General features: G+C 40.6%; 1 protein-coding gene across 1 annotated transcript in view; it reads left to right on the top strand.

Annotated features, from left to right (window-relative positions):
• The window catches only part of LOC126484987 (solute carrier family 12 member 6), a 201,732-nt gene that overhangs the window by 22,327 nt on the left and 164,646 nt on the right, over window positions 1-14,759 (top strand). The window contains exon 4 of the mRNA XM_050108593.1: window positions 10,114-10,299. Coding sequence (XP_049964550.1) covers window positions 10,114-10,299 — 186 coding nt within the window. The remainder of the gene's footprint in view (window positions 1-10,113; window positions 10,300-14,759) is intronic.

The raw sequence follows: 14,759 nt of genomic DNA, 5'->3' as shown, positions 1-14,759 counted from the left end.
GTTATCTAAATAACTAACGATAGAAAATGGCTCAAATTGTAACTATGTAATCTTCAGACGTTAATCTAGAAACGCCATTTTCTCGTTTTCGAAAATCTGTGTCCGTTATCAAGATACGCTCGAAATACCATGATTTTTGAGTACCAAATATACCAGCTGGGGGAGGATGGCCACTTCAGTAATTTATGTTATTTGCAAATCGTCGAAATTTTCACCATATGTTCTTAAGATACAATTCTCAGGGAACTGTGAAACACTTTTCAGTATCATTATCCGTTATAGATCGAGAGGTTCAAGATTACCGTGCTTCCTCGCGTACAATATCCACTCAACATCCGGTCTGATGCGTGAATATTGTTTTAACTGACGCACTGAATATTTAGCAAGCGTTCTGGAGTAATCGCAAGTGCTCTGAAGTCACCAAACGACGATTTTAGTCAGAATTTTTCACCAATAAAACTTTATGACTTGCTTTTTCTATATAATGGGCACTGCGCGACTATCCAGACAAGCCCAAAGTGATAGTACGGTGACAAAAAATGGGCTGAAAATGATGTTGACATGCCTGAAAATGATTTAAAATGACTGCAAAAAAATGTATAACAGGATTCAATAAAAAATTTCTTGTAAGATGGTTTAATCTCTTAAGATACAAATCATGAGATGGGCGTTTCTATGAGTAGCAATGTATGAGCGAAGTATCCAGAAAAAATGTAAAGCAAACCATTTTATGCTAACCTTATATTCTGTGCATTTGTTTGTTGTTTGTGTGTGTCAAAGTATGTAAATAAAGTGTCAAAACTTCACTGACCTAGCAAGGAAAATTAGAGAGCTAGTGGTAAAATGCTCCTCTCAGAGAACGAAGAAAAGTGAATACGTTCCTCTTTCAAATACTGTTGACAGAAGAGAGGGGAATCAGCTGCCTCGGCCCTTATTCCGCTTCCTTCACAACAAATTTTGTGATGTGAACGTCTTCGTGGTTTTATGTGCTGTAAGGGAGTAGCAGAGAGGAAGTGAGGTGGGAGAGAGAGTAGTAAATGCCACTGGGAGAGAAAGAGATTAAGGTGCCAGTGATGGTGTGAGAGAAAAAGTGGCTTTGAAAGAGAGATAGACGAAGACAGAAGGAGGGGGAGCCACCTTTTTTTATGCTCTGACAGGAGCATTTTTCCTCTGGTTCAATTATTATCATACTTGAAGCCAGAATCATACACTTAGGTTTTTTTAAGGAACAATTGAAACTAGAGTACAGCCTCTCTTGATATTAAAAAAAGAGGAGGGGATTTGGAAAACTCTTCCTTTACTGGTAGAAAACTACAAAGGAAGTCTCAAGCATGTTTTCTTCTTTGACTCAACAAAAGAAATACCGTACTTTTTTTCCTCGCTCTTATATCAAGTCAATTCTGGTGAACCCATTGTCTGCACTCATATTTCTACCTGACTGGTAGATAGATTCATACAGTCGTAGAATAAAATCGGTAGGTCTTTTACTTATGTGGTGTAACGCTTCTGGTTGCCATCCAGAGTGTTTCCAAGGCGTACAGGTAAATACCCGGAAATTCACAAGAGCATATAAAGGATGACAATTATTGAACTGTATGAAGAAACGTAAATTAGTTACAAACTACGGCCTGCATACATTATATTCAATGTCACTACAGATATTCAGATTTAGGTTACGAATGTTCGATATGTCTGCTATCATTGACGATGATGTGGCACAGACGAATAGCGAAGTTCCGCATGACCCGCCGAAGTGTCGGAACATCAGTGATGTCGATGACATCCCGAATGGCTATTTTCAGCTCAAGAGTAGTTTTGGGGTTATTGCTGTACATCTTGTCTTTAATATAGCCCCACAAAAAGGAGTCGCATGTGTTAAGATCTGGAGAATATGGCGGCCAATCGAGGGACGTGCCGGTGGCATCTTGGTACAACACCGGAGCCAGAATGCAGTCCCCAAAGCAAAAATGACATCAAAACCTCAACTGCTTCAATGGGGTAGAGCTCTGTCTTGCATGAACCACATCTTGTCGAAATCAGGGTCACTTTGGTTAACGGAGATGTTATCATCTTTCAAAACTTTTATGTACCATTCAGTAGTCACCATATCGTCAATGAATACTGCACCGATTATTTCTTGACTGGACATTGCGAACCAAACAGTCACCTGTCGAGCGTGAAGAGACCCCACGATCGAAAAATGCAGTTTCTCAATCCTCCAAATGCACCAGCTTTGCTTATTGACGAACCCGTCCAAATGAAAGCGGACGTCATTGCTGAACCAAACAACAACGCGCGTACTAATTCCGGTGGCCAACCATGCAGTTTTATCCTAATGCAAATCGTTCAGAAGTTATGACGATTTTATTTCAGGTAGGTCAACAATTATCCCCCTGTGTTAATGCCATATCTGTTTGGTTTGCCGGGTATATATCCAAAAAAAGCTGTAGACTGCCAGAAAAATGTTGATTTTGATCCCATGATGACATACATCACTGGAGATAGATGTATTGATAATGGTTTCAACAACGTCTGTCAACAAATAGCGTAGTGGCATAGCTACCACAGTGCAGTCTGTGCCTACCATTTAATGGGGAATGCTCATGGCTAGAAAACTGTGTAGTACAAACGTGTGAAGCAAGCAGGCAACCATGCCATGGAGACTCACTTGTACTACATACAGCCAAATGAACGAGCTTGAAAGGTGTTACATTGTGATCATGAGTGGTGGGATGGTCCTTTGGGAGAATTGCCACACAAGTTGGACGTGCTGTGTCATTTGTACAATGATGCAGGTATTAGTGGTCATGTGGACATTCTTACACCCATAGATGAGTTTCTGGACGTTCACGCAACACGTCTGTCTGGATCGCCGTATTGTAAGGGAGCAGTGGCAGATCGTACAGTTACCGCAGTAGAGATAAAAAGGCTTGTGAGCCCAAACATGTCAACACAGCTGTTATGAACTTTGTGGGACTACAGGCATACACACCTCTAGTCCACTCACACTGCAGTGTCGACGTACACGGCTCAACTGGTGCCATCATAGGATTGCTTGGAAGATGGAATGGTGTGCTGTAGTCATTCAGAGCTGCACACAAGTGATGGTCATTTATGCATATGACGTAGACCTGGCGCACGTTGTCGCATAGAGTGCATTCATCCAAGACACATCAGCCCCAAACCAGGCCTTATGGTCTGGGGTGCGATAAGTTACAACTCTCGTTTTCTTTCGCTAACCAGTGCTCTGTAAGTGCAGAATGTTGTTAGATCCATTCTTTTTCCATTCTTGCAACAGGAAGGTGATGTGTTGTTACAACAGGATAATTCTCGCCCACACACTGCCCCTAAAACTTAATGTAATCAGCAAGATACGCAGCAAATTCCCTGGTCAGCACAATCTCTGGACTTGTCTCTAATCGAGCACATGTGGGATATGATAGGACGAGAACTGACTCTTGCAGCTTGTCGACCAACAACTTCTAACTGAACAACCTGAATAGGTCAAGCAGGCACAGCATAACATACCCATGGACAGTATTCGCAGTGTGTATGATCGATTGGATGCCAGACTGCACCACGTACTAACGCGTGTGTTTCGGCAATGGTCAAAAACCTTTGTGCTGTTGATCTGTAAAGGTAATCATTTCACGTCCATGTACATTGATGCAACAGCAACTCTTGAGCGAATTGGAAACCTCTGAAAGGATGTACTAATTTTCTCTGCCATTGTATTTTCTTAATGGTACATAACTTTGGACAGTTCTGTAGTAACAGAGAATATATCCCGAATCGCTTTTTGTTGTGTAACTGTCCCTTTTCATCATGAGTCACATGAATGACAAATCTGAGACATTGTATGATGAGGAATTCAAAATGTTTTTTGTTCCTTGTGAGGCAAAATTTTAATTTTTCGGTACTGCATCCACCAGGTACCCACAGATGCAGTAAGCTCTTTCTTTTGATAACACCAGCTGGAAATAAAGAGACTTATGAAAGCTGTCAGTTCAGTAACATCATTTGGTTTTACGTCTTTCATGTTGAACTGAAGCTTTGATGCTCTCAGTATACCAATTTCTATACAGAATTACAAAGAACTAATTGTCATATTTGATGCTGTTCTAAAATTCCAGAGCAAATTTTCATCTATGATGCAGTTCTAATATTCCAGTTCAACAACATATTTTGATTTTACATGTCTGTCATGTTGAACTTAAGCTTTGATGATCTCAGTACTCTGGTACTGATTTGTATACAGAACTGCATTTAACAACAGTCGTTTTCCTGAAGTACTTCTTCCTAATGTTCATTGTTGTTATCTTTTGGTTCTCAGTCTTCCTACCAAACTTCAGCATCATCACAACCTGCGTCACATCTTCTTCAAAGTTCGCTTGAACTTCATTATTATCCTCCTTGAGTATCATTTTGGAGTCCTTCAAAGCACATCTTACTGTAGGCTGTCATGATTAAGTATATTCTTTCTAAAATAATAAAATTGCTATAAAATAAAGCAACCAGATGCAGTGTATTAGTTTGATACCTGATATTCAGGCAGCCAGAATAATTTTTTAAAAGAACTAAAAAGAAAATAATACATTTTATACTCAAAAATAGCTTTGTACTATTTAACAAAGTTATGTTGGTAACCAAATACAAGGTGGAGCAGAGGAAACGTCATTGAGTTGATTTTCTTCTCGCAGAACTCAAATTTGGATCCTCCCCTGAAAGTTAAACAAGGCTGTCTACAGTATTTCATTCGGCACAGCTACAGTTTCCTGACGAATGGAAATCTTGAGGTCATCGATTGTATGGGGCTTATTCACATACATCCTTGATTTCAAGTATCTCTACAAAAAGAAGTAACAGATCGATAGTCGGATGAGCATAGGGGCCAAGAAACACCACCTTATCATGAAACGACCTGTCCTGGGAATATTGATCGTATCACTTCCATGGAATCTATCATCATGTGAGCAATATTTCTCTCATGTTCACTCGATGCCTTTCAAGTTCTGGACAAAGAAAGTTGTTGAACATTTCGACGTAGCACTCTGATGTTGCTGTAGCTACAATTCCTCCCTCTTCTAAAAGATAAGGTCGAACAACCCGTATCTTGGAAATACTGCTCCACACTGTAGCTTTTGAGCTGGTGTAGTTCATGTGGGTTCTCTGATGCCCAGTACCAATGCTTCTGAACATTAAATGTGTAATCATCCAGATGAAAATGGGCTTTATCACTTATGGATACTGGGACATCTGCATCATCCATAAGAATAGCGTTCATTATGCCATAAGGTTCTCTAAAGTGCACAAAATCCATTTCACATAGCTGCCAAACAATCATTATTTTGTATGGGTGAAATTTGAGACCATCATTCAAGATGGGATGAAGCAAATGACATAACTTACCCAGTAATACTAGGTATAGTGGATCATTTTGGACTAGCAAGAGCTTTGTCTACCTTTTCGGGAGTTCGAACTGAATGGGGAAGACCACATGGTATCTTTTTTATCACAGATCCAGTACCTCTAAATGCTGTAACCCCGTAGAGTATTGTGTTTTGATCTGGAACTGCATCTTGATGTCCAACATTAAATTTCAACACAAGAAGTTAAACTGTGACCACAGAATAATTGTTTATGAAGAACTACTCGACCGCAGTCTCATGATGCTATATGATCCAACGCTCCATAGAGACTGGAACTGCATTGTGTTAGTTGTCTGCCAACGGTCGCTCAAAGTGGGTACCCCTACTCGTTGCCGAGTACTAGTGGTCTAAAAAAACCATGTAGATGTACTATTGAAATGAGATGGGATAGGGTGCAGTGTATCAGTTTGCACATTCAGCATATATCTCAACAACGAAGTAGTCGCTCTGCTTGCTACACAATGATGAAGATGGTTTGGAAAGGGAAGCGAAAAGACATCATTGCTGTCAATTGTTGACAAATAACTGACAGAAAATTTCGACATGTACGCCTATCATTTTCACCGGCTGTGCCTGACAGAACGTTAAGGGAGCCAGGTAAGATACATGAGCTTGCACCTACAGTACCTCTTTTTAAAGTTCTCAGTGCATTTCAGTAAATATTTTTCTACATGTAGCACATATATCTTAAGCAACATTGTTGTAAACTTTCATGGTTCTAGATTGTCAAATTCAAAATACAAAAAATGATTAGTTAATAAATATTAATTTTTAAGCATAAAAATATAGTCTTTTTTAGCTATCATTTTCTCAAAAAATATAAATGCTATTTTTATGAAAATTTACATTTGGTTTGTGAGATGTATTCTTGAGAAGTGTGGGAAGAATTATGCCTTTAGGACAAATAGTTGATGTGTTATATTTTTTGTATGATAAAGAAAGAAATCATTTGAAAATTTTGTATCGTTTTTCTCACAAAGCGCCATAGAATACCTAAAATTTGAACTTTAAAAAGTAAAAGTTGGGAAAATGTACTGTGGGTTGTATAAAGTAATTGTGCCAAATCTCAGCTTTTGAGAAAGTGGTTCCTTCAAACAAACATTCTTATTGTTTTTATTAACTTCAGAACATTACAGCTCAATATTCATTTTGATTCACTCCTTAGTTTTGTTCTTGGCTGAAGTCTTTTCTTCACTCTTTCCTCCTCTGAAGAAGTCTCTGCAACTCAATCTGCATAGAAGACTAACTGTTCCATCCATCTGGCAAAGAGCTTTGGTAATGTTCAGTGCTGACTTTATTGCAAGTCCATAGTTCTACTTATGCCACCACTAGTAAAATGCAAAACTGCATAATATACTCTAATTTGCAATTCTTTTAGTTCATGAAACACAATTTTTTGTAGAGACTCTCGTATACTGTTGTTGAAGCCTTAGTTCAAGTTCTGAGTTCAACCATGAAGATAATGTTTTCAGTTACTTCTCATCAGTCAGTCCCTTATACGCAGGTTTGTCTGAATAACAGGTTAAGGAAGTGAGAGATTATGTTTGTACACTTAATCAGCAATAGAATCCCACTAAAAACTGCACCAAGATTCACTTCTTTTAGGGCTGAGGTTTTTCATCTGTTGAAGCATTATTCAACAAAGAAGCCCATATTGCAAGTTTCGTAGCCTCTGGATCATTTACATTACTTCTAATGGCATTACCACAATATATTTGCAAAAGATCTATTTCTGTGTAAGTTGCCCAGCCCATCCCAGTCCCTTGTTGTCACTCAGTTTTTGCATTGTTCCAATCCTTTTTTAGACAAACCCTACACACTCCAATTTTACAACTTCTGCTCAATCACTATAGGGCTTTAACTCGTTAATTTCGGGTGTAAGTCATGACCACCGAGGTGGTGTAAATAACACACACCACATTCATACCCTGATCGTCTGGAAATTCACTGTGGACTGCCATACCTCCACTAGACACAACACAGTTTTTGTCATATTTATTATTAGGCTCTTCATTACTGCAACATTGACAAAGTTTGTTAGAATCTCTGCACCAGTAACTGTACTGGTATCAAATGATGTGGCAGCAACAACACCATGATGAGAGGTGTGGCAATGTTTCTACCACAGTTCATCGACAGCTACTCAAATTTCTTGCTGTCCATCATGTGTTGACACAGCTTCTTGTGCAGCAATTCTCATACTCCTTCCAATTAACGTCTTTCAGGTTTCTTAAAATTATATCATATTATTTGGAAAACTTGGATGGTGGTGATGGCAAATCCAGCATTGCACACAATAATTCTGCACTACACTGTCCTTTCCCAATGCATCTCGTACCATAAACCATTCTTAAATTTGTAATTTTAAACATTTTTATTGGCTGAGGTCCAGCCAAATTTGTATCATATTACTTGTGTCTTGTAGGTTCTTAAATTCTCATTGAATTGGATTCATTGCAAACTTAACATTTAATCACCAACTTGGTACAGAATCCAGATCCAACCCTTTTATCCTCTACTATGTACAAACAACATACAGCTGAACAATATTTGCAACTAGTACTATTACTTACAAAGACTGTCTATACTAACAATAACATTATTATACCACTACTCACAGATTGGGCTTCCACAGTAGACCTGTTTACATTTTCATTAAAACTAAAAAGCTTCTTTCTTGACATGCTTCTTGGTTAGTTGCTGCATGTTCTTTTGCTCTCATGTACACATTAACTCAAAATTTTCATTTAGGAAACACAGTATAAAGACAAAATGTATGCAGAACAGACAGGCCACAACATGATTACAAGTACAAGAAACTTCTGTTTACGAGTTAAACAGAACCACAGATGCCATATTGAAACATGTGAACATTGTGATCTGTATAACAGGTTATCGACACATCTGATATGTAAAACAATACTTCCCCATGAATTTATCTTAAAAGTTTGTGTGATATGTCATTTAAAAAAAGAGCTATGGCAAATGGGTGTTAAAGGGATGTGTGCATATCTGAATTATTTTTTTGTCATTGCTAATTATACAGACACAATAAAGTGGACCTTGTGTAACATATAAAAGAACGGAGAATTTTTTATCAATGAAATTCCAAAACACCATTTTTCAACACGTATCCTGTCTGGTTCCCTTAAGGAATATGAATTTGCTTATTGTATGAAGTTGAGGGGGGGGGGGGGGGGGTTGCATATGAAAGACTAGTGTGAAGAGCTTCATGAAACCAGACTTTGAACTGAAGATTACAGTAATGGTCATGAATACACTGTCTGACAAAAAAATGTGAAGAAAACAGAAGAAATGGTCACTTGTCAATGTAAAATCATACAGGTATGTAAAAGATTAGTTTTGCATTTCTCTGTGACAGGTAGAACAGCCATCAGAGTGCATTAGTGTTGCACTTGTTTAGTGCTGTTACCAGACACGATAGAGTGTGGGTGTGAACAGCACCAAGTATTGCGTGATCACTGTGAAGATCATGAGGATGCAGTATACTTGTGCAAGTCCGTGTTGTAGCACCTGACATTGTTGTGATGGGGCCTCATTGTGAGTCTCCATTTGGCAGGCTAGTCAAATTTTGCAATATCCAGGTTTGTGGAACATTTGGGGGTGACTGTAGAACATTGTTAGACTGGGTGGGAACATGAAGGCAAGCAAACCGATCACGATTTTGGTCACTCATGTCTGACCACCACAAGGGAGGATTGCCATACTGTGCACCAAGCACATCTTACCTGCATGACATGCCATCAGAGCAAAAGTAATGGATTATCTGCAATACCTGGTTACATCTCCCACTGTTGGTGGGAGACAAGCAGCATCTGGACTGAGGAATTACCATCCCACACATAGGCTGCCATTAACACAATGACACAAGCAGCTGTGTTTGGACCGGTATCATGACTGGGAAACATTGAATGCTGATGAATTGCATTGCATTGTGTTACGCAATGAATTGTGGTTCTACAGTACACCAGATGACCATTATCAGTGAGCATGACGACAATATAGGGAGAGGTCTGATTCTTGCAATTTTTTGGAGAGGCACTGCATGTTACTCCTGGCTTCATTGTGTGTAGATGTCAGCCGTGATTTCAGGTCATGGCTGCTTATGGTTGAAGGAAATTTGACAACACAATATTACATCACAAACATGGGTTATCTCTCCTGTGACTAGTGTGATGCCATTTTTCAATGGGCCAATGCTCGTCCACATATGATACTTCTCTGCGTGACATTGAGGTACTGCCATAGCTAGCAATATTTCCAGATCTGTCCCTAATAGTACAAGTCCGGAACAGCTTGGACTTTTAACTACATACCAATGCCAGTATTGAGAGTATCAAGGACCAGGTACAACCATTGTGAGCTAGCTTGCATCAGGACAGCGCTCTTTCCAACCAAATCAACACATGTTCCCAGGCCAGAGGGGGGTTCAATATCTTACTGGTAAGTGGGCTCATACTACTAACTTCTTTGTAAATTTGACTCGATTTTGTAATCATTTCTTTCTCAACCAGGAAGTTTCATTTCATTTCCTTTTCCCCTTCTGTGTGCTTCACTTTTTTGCCATCCGATTAATTTTTGTGCAGCTTTTTCCTGGTTAATGGAAATCAGTGTATTTGCAGATGAAGAAGAAGGTTTTAATTGTGTATTTTGTATGCCACAGACAATGCTGACAGCCATCTCGATGAGCGCCATAGCGACCAATGGTGTGGTGCCAGCGGGAGGCAGCTACTTCATGATCTCACGCTCACTCGGTCCAGAGTTCGGCGGTGCGGTTGGCATGCTCTTCTACACGGGCACCACACTTGCCGCAGCCATGTACATCGTCGGTGCAGTCGAGATAGTCCTAGTGAGTAACGGTCATTCTTACTTCTTTTACTTTAAATTCAGACCATCCACCAATACGCAGAGTACTACAGTGATTTGTTATCATTTGAACCTTCGGAATGTACCTGTGGAGAGCTAGCATGGGCCCTGGGGTAGGTCTCCTTGGAACCTCTCTCATTACCAATAAAGGTGCAGTAGCTGTACTCCAAATACATTATCTTATCAAAAGTATCAGGATAACCCTGTGTAATGCATAATTGACCACTAGATGTCATGTGAGGTGTACTCATCAGTATAAAAGAGGAAAGGGAGTATTGTGTTCGTCAGTAGAAAAGCAGTAACAGCAGATTGGGTTTGTCAGGAGAGCTCAGTGACTTTCCCTTCTTAAGCTGCCCAAGTCAATGGTTCGTGTTGTGATTGTGAAGTGGAAATGTGAAGGGAAAGCCACAGCTAAACCATGACATGTAGTGACGGGATGGGTATCTGGCCACTCTATACAACTAAGATTCCCAAATCCAGATTAAACAGCTAACCAGAAAAAAGAAGAAAGATTCATTTGAGAAAAATAACATGAACAACACTCAACCCAGAGCGAAGCAGATAAAACATTTGATTAAAGGGAATCACACAGATTCTAGTTGAGATTGGCAGTGTCATAAATGGCGTAGTGCAGAACTGACTACCTGTACCTGAAGCAGACATAGTGTAAAACACCCCAATTAAAAACTGGCATGTTAAAGTATGCACATAATAATGTTGAATGTGTGGCCTACACTAGCAAAGTGCAGTTTCTTATGTGCTGTATTGTAACGCATGACAAACTACTGGTGAGTGTTGTTAAGGACTGTAACAGAGCTATGTATGCAATAGATATGTGGGGAAATCAGAAACGACATACACTATGTGATCAGGGGATATCAGAAACGTGATCAAAAGTATCCGGACACCTTGCTGAAAATGAAATACAAGTTTGTGCCACCCTCCAACGGTAATGCTGGAATTCAATATGGTGTCGGCTCACCCTTAGCCTTGATGACAGCTTCAACTCTCGCAAGCATATGTTCAATCAGAGACTGGAAGGTTTCTTGGAGAATGGCAGCCCATCCTTCACAGGGTGCAGCACTGAGGAGAGGTATCAATGTCGGTCAGTGAGACCTCACTCGAAGTCAGCATTCTAAAACATCCCAAAGGTGTTCTATAGGATTCAGGTCGGGACTCTGTACAGGCCAATCCATTACAGGGATGTTATTGTCGTGTAACCACTCCGCCACAGGCTGTGCAACATGAACAGGTGCTCGTTCGTGTTGAAAGATGCAGTCGCCATCCCCAAATTGCTCTTCAACAGTGAGAATCAAGAAGGTGCTTAAAACATCAATGTAGGCCTGTGCTGTGATAGTGCCATGCAAAACAACAATGGTTGCAGTCCCCTCCATGAAAAACATGACCACACCACTACACCACTGCCTCCGAATTTTACTGTTGGCACTAAACGCAACCAGCTGTTTATTCCCATGAAGTGTTGAGTGCTGTTGACAAGGGATTTCAGATTGATTCCGTATTTCTAGATTTCCGGAAGGCTTTTGACACAGCACCACACAAGCGGCTTGAAGTGAAATTTCTTGCTTACGGAATATAATCTTAATTATGTGACTGGATTTGTGATTTCCTTTCAGAGAGGTCACAGTCATAATAATTGACGGAAAGTCATCGAGTAAAACTGATGTGATTTCTGACGTTCCAAATGTAGTTTTATAGGCCCTTTGCTGTTCCTTATCTACATAAACGATTTGGGAGACAATCTGAGCAGCCGTCTTAGGTTGTTTGCAGATGACGCTGTCATGTATCGACTAATAAAGTCATCAGAAGATAAAAAAAATTGCAAAACGATTTAGAAAAGATATCTGAATGGTGCAAAAATTGGCAGTTGACCCTAAATAATGAAGAGTGTGATGTCATCCACATGAGTGGTAAAAGGAATTCGTTAACTTCGGTTACACTGTAAATCAGTCTAATCTAAAATCCGTAAATTCAACTAAGTACCTAGGTATTACAACTGCGAACAACTTAAATTGGAAGGAACTCGTAGAAAATGTTGTGGGGAAGGCTAACCAAAGATTGCGTTTTATTGGCAGCACACTTAGAAAATGTAACAGATCTACCAAGGAGACTGCCTACACTACACTTGTCCATCCTCTTTTAGAATACTGCTGCATGTTGTGAGATCCTTCCCAGATAGAACTGACGGAGTACATCAAAAAAGTTCAAAGAAGGGCAGCACATTTTGTATTATCGCGATATATGGGAGAGAGTGCCACAGAAATGATACAGGATTTGGGCTGGACATCCTTAAAAGAAAGGCATTTTTTGTTGCAATGGAATCTTCTCGCAAAATTCCAATCACCAAATGTCTCCTCCGAATGCGAAAATGTTTTGTTGACACCGACCTACACAGGGAGAAATCATCACCACTATAAAATAAGGGAAATCAGAGCTTGTACGGAAAGATGAAGATGTTTGTTCTCTCCTCACGCCATATGAGACTGGAATAATAGAGAACTGTGAAGGTGTTTCGATGAACCCTCTGCCAGGCACTTAAATGTGATTCGCAGAGTATCCATGTAAATATAGACACACGCTGGCAGATGACATTCACCGGGCATTCGCCATACCCACACCCTGCCATCGGATCGCCACATTATGTACCGTGATTCGTCACTCTACACAATGTTTTTCCACTGTTCAGTCGTCCAGTGTTTAGCTCCTTACACCAAGCAAGGTGTCGTTTGGTATTTATGGGCGTGATGCAGGCTTATGAGCAGCCGCTCGACCATGAAATCCAAGTTTTGTTTCCTTCCGCCTATCTGTCACATTACTTGCAGTGGATCCTGATGCAGTTTGGAATTCCTGTGTGATGGTCTGGATAGATGTCTGCCTAATACACATTATGACCCTCTTCAGCTGTCAGCGGTCTCCAGTCAACAGACGAGGTTAGCCTGTACACTTCTGTGCTTTACGTGTCCCTTCACATTACCACTTCAATATCACATCGGAAACAGTGGACCCGGGATGTTTAGGAGTGTGGAAATTGATCACATGGTTTATGTCGCTTGCCAGAGGGCAGAGGAATATCTGTGGGTGAGTCAAAGACAGCAGTGTGTTCTGAGCCATGATACGATGTAGACATGTTGATGTATTGCACTTTGTGAATAAAGTGTATTCACTATCAACTGCCTTGACTTCATTATTGCGACATTACCCATCACCCAGTCGGGAGATACTGCCATAGTAGTGACCTCACATCAATTGCAAAATGTGTTGCACAAGGATTTATATATATATATGTGATTGGACATTCACCCACTTCACATATACCTACACAGCCTCTTTCCTACTACGCTGCAGTCTCAGGAAGGTTTGTTGTGATCAATATCAACTTGGCTGACTATAAGCATGCCGCATCACAGCCATTACCTATCTCACACTCAGTTCCCAGGCTAAACTGCCACCAGTTTGACCAGAACAACCTACTTTAAGGTTCACCACCATGGAGTGTGCCTTTAGTTCGTTAGCCATTTCTGATCATGACACCTGATTCATTACCCTGATTTGGCATCTGGCAGAAAACACCGACTTAATTAATGACTTCGTATTAGCACCAACCACTCACAACAAGTATGACACAGCCAGATCTGAACTATTAAAATGATTCTCATGAACAGCCTAGCAAAAGTTGAAACAAGCTACCCATGAACAACAATTGGCTGATAGAATGCCATCTCAGTTCATTCTGTGCTACTCTTGACATTAACCTCATGCCAGATGCTGCCCTTTGGCTGCTCTTTATCGTTGAACTTCTGCTACAATTGGCAGTTATGTCAGAGGAAGCTGAACCTCTGGAAAAACGAATGGCTCTGGTGGACAGAATGCTTACAGCATGACTGGACCACCTGAAAATCTGCAACGCATATAATCCCACACCATGCAGCCATGACTATCGCCAGACACCCAACTGGACAACTCAAGTCAATCCTCCCCTCCCCCCACTCACAAGGAGCAACAAGCAGCCCACACACCTTGTCAGCAATTCCTGGCGACAAAGGCAAGGGTGCCGTGGATTTCTCAAGGTCACAGCTATGCTGTGGTACCATTGTCAGTTTGGTGCTACCACACATAACTGTCGCACACCATGTGCATTTCTGAGCTCCAGACACGTGTCATGTTTACCGTCAAGTCACTTGACAGTCATATGGATACGCACATCCCCTTGATCATACACCTGGGAGACTGGTCCTGAGAACTGACTTCCTGCATCACTTCTATCTCTCTCCAGACATACAACATGCTTTGCTCCTGCACCACGATATCTTCTGCCGCATCCCAAGGTTATTCACCCTGACAACCCCATACCTGCATGACACAACAGCACCTCAGGGTCATCTCGCACAGCCACTACTCTGCTATGAGTGAGGATGCATGCTTGGC

The sequence above is a fragment of the Schistocerca serialis genome, chromosome 6 (assembly GCF_023864345.2).
Source record: "Schistocerca serialis cubense isolate TAMUIC-IGC-003099 chromosome 6, iqSchSeri2.2, whole genome shotgun sequence".
NCBI lineage: Eukaryota > Metazoa > Arthropoda > Insecta > Orthoptera > Acrididae > Schistocerca > Schistocerca serialis.
Note: the sequence above shows the minus strand (reverse complement) of the source record. Positions and strands in the feature narration are given on the sequence as shown.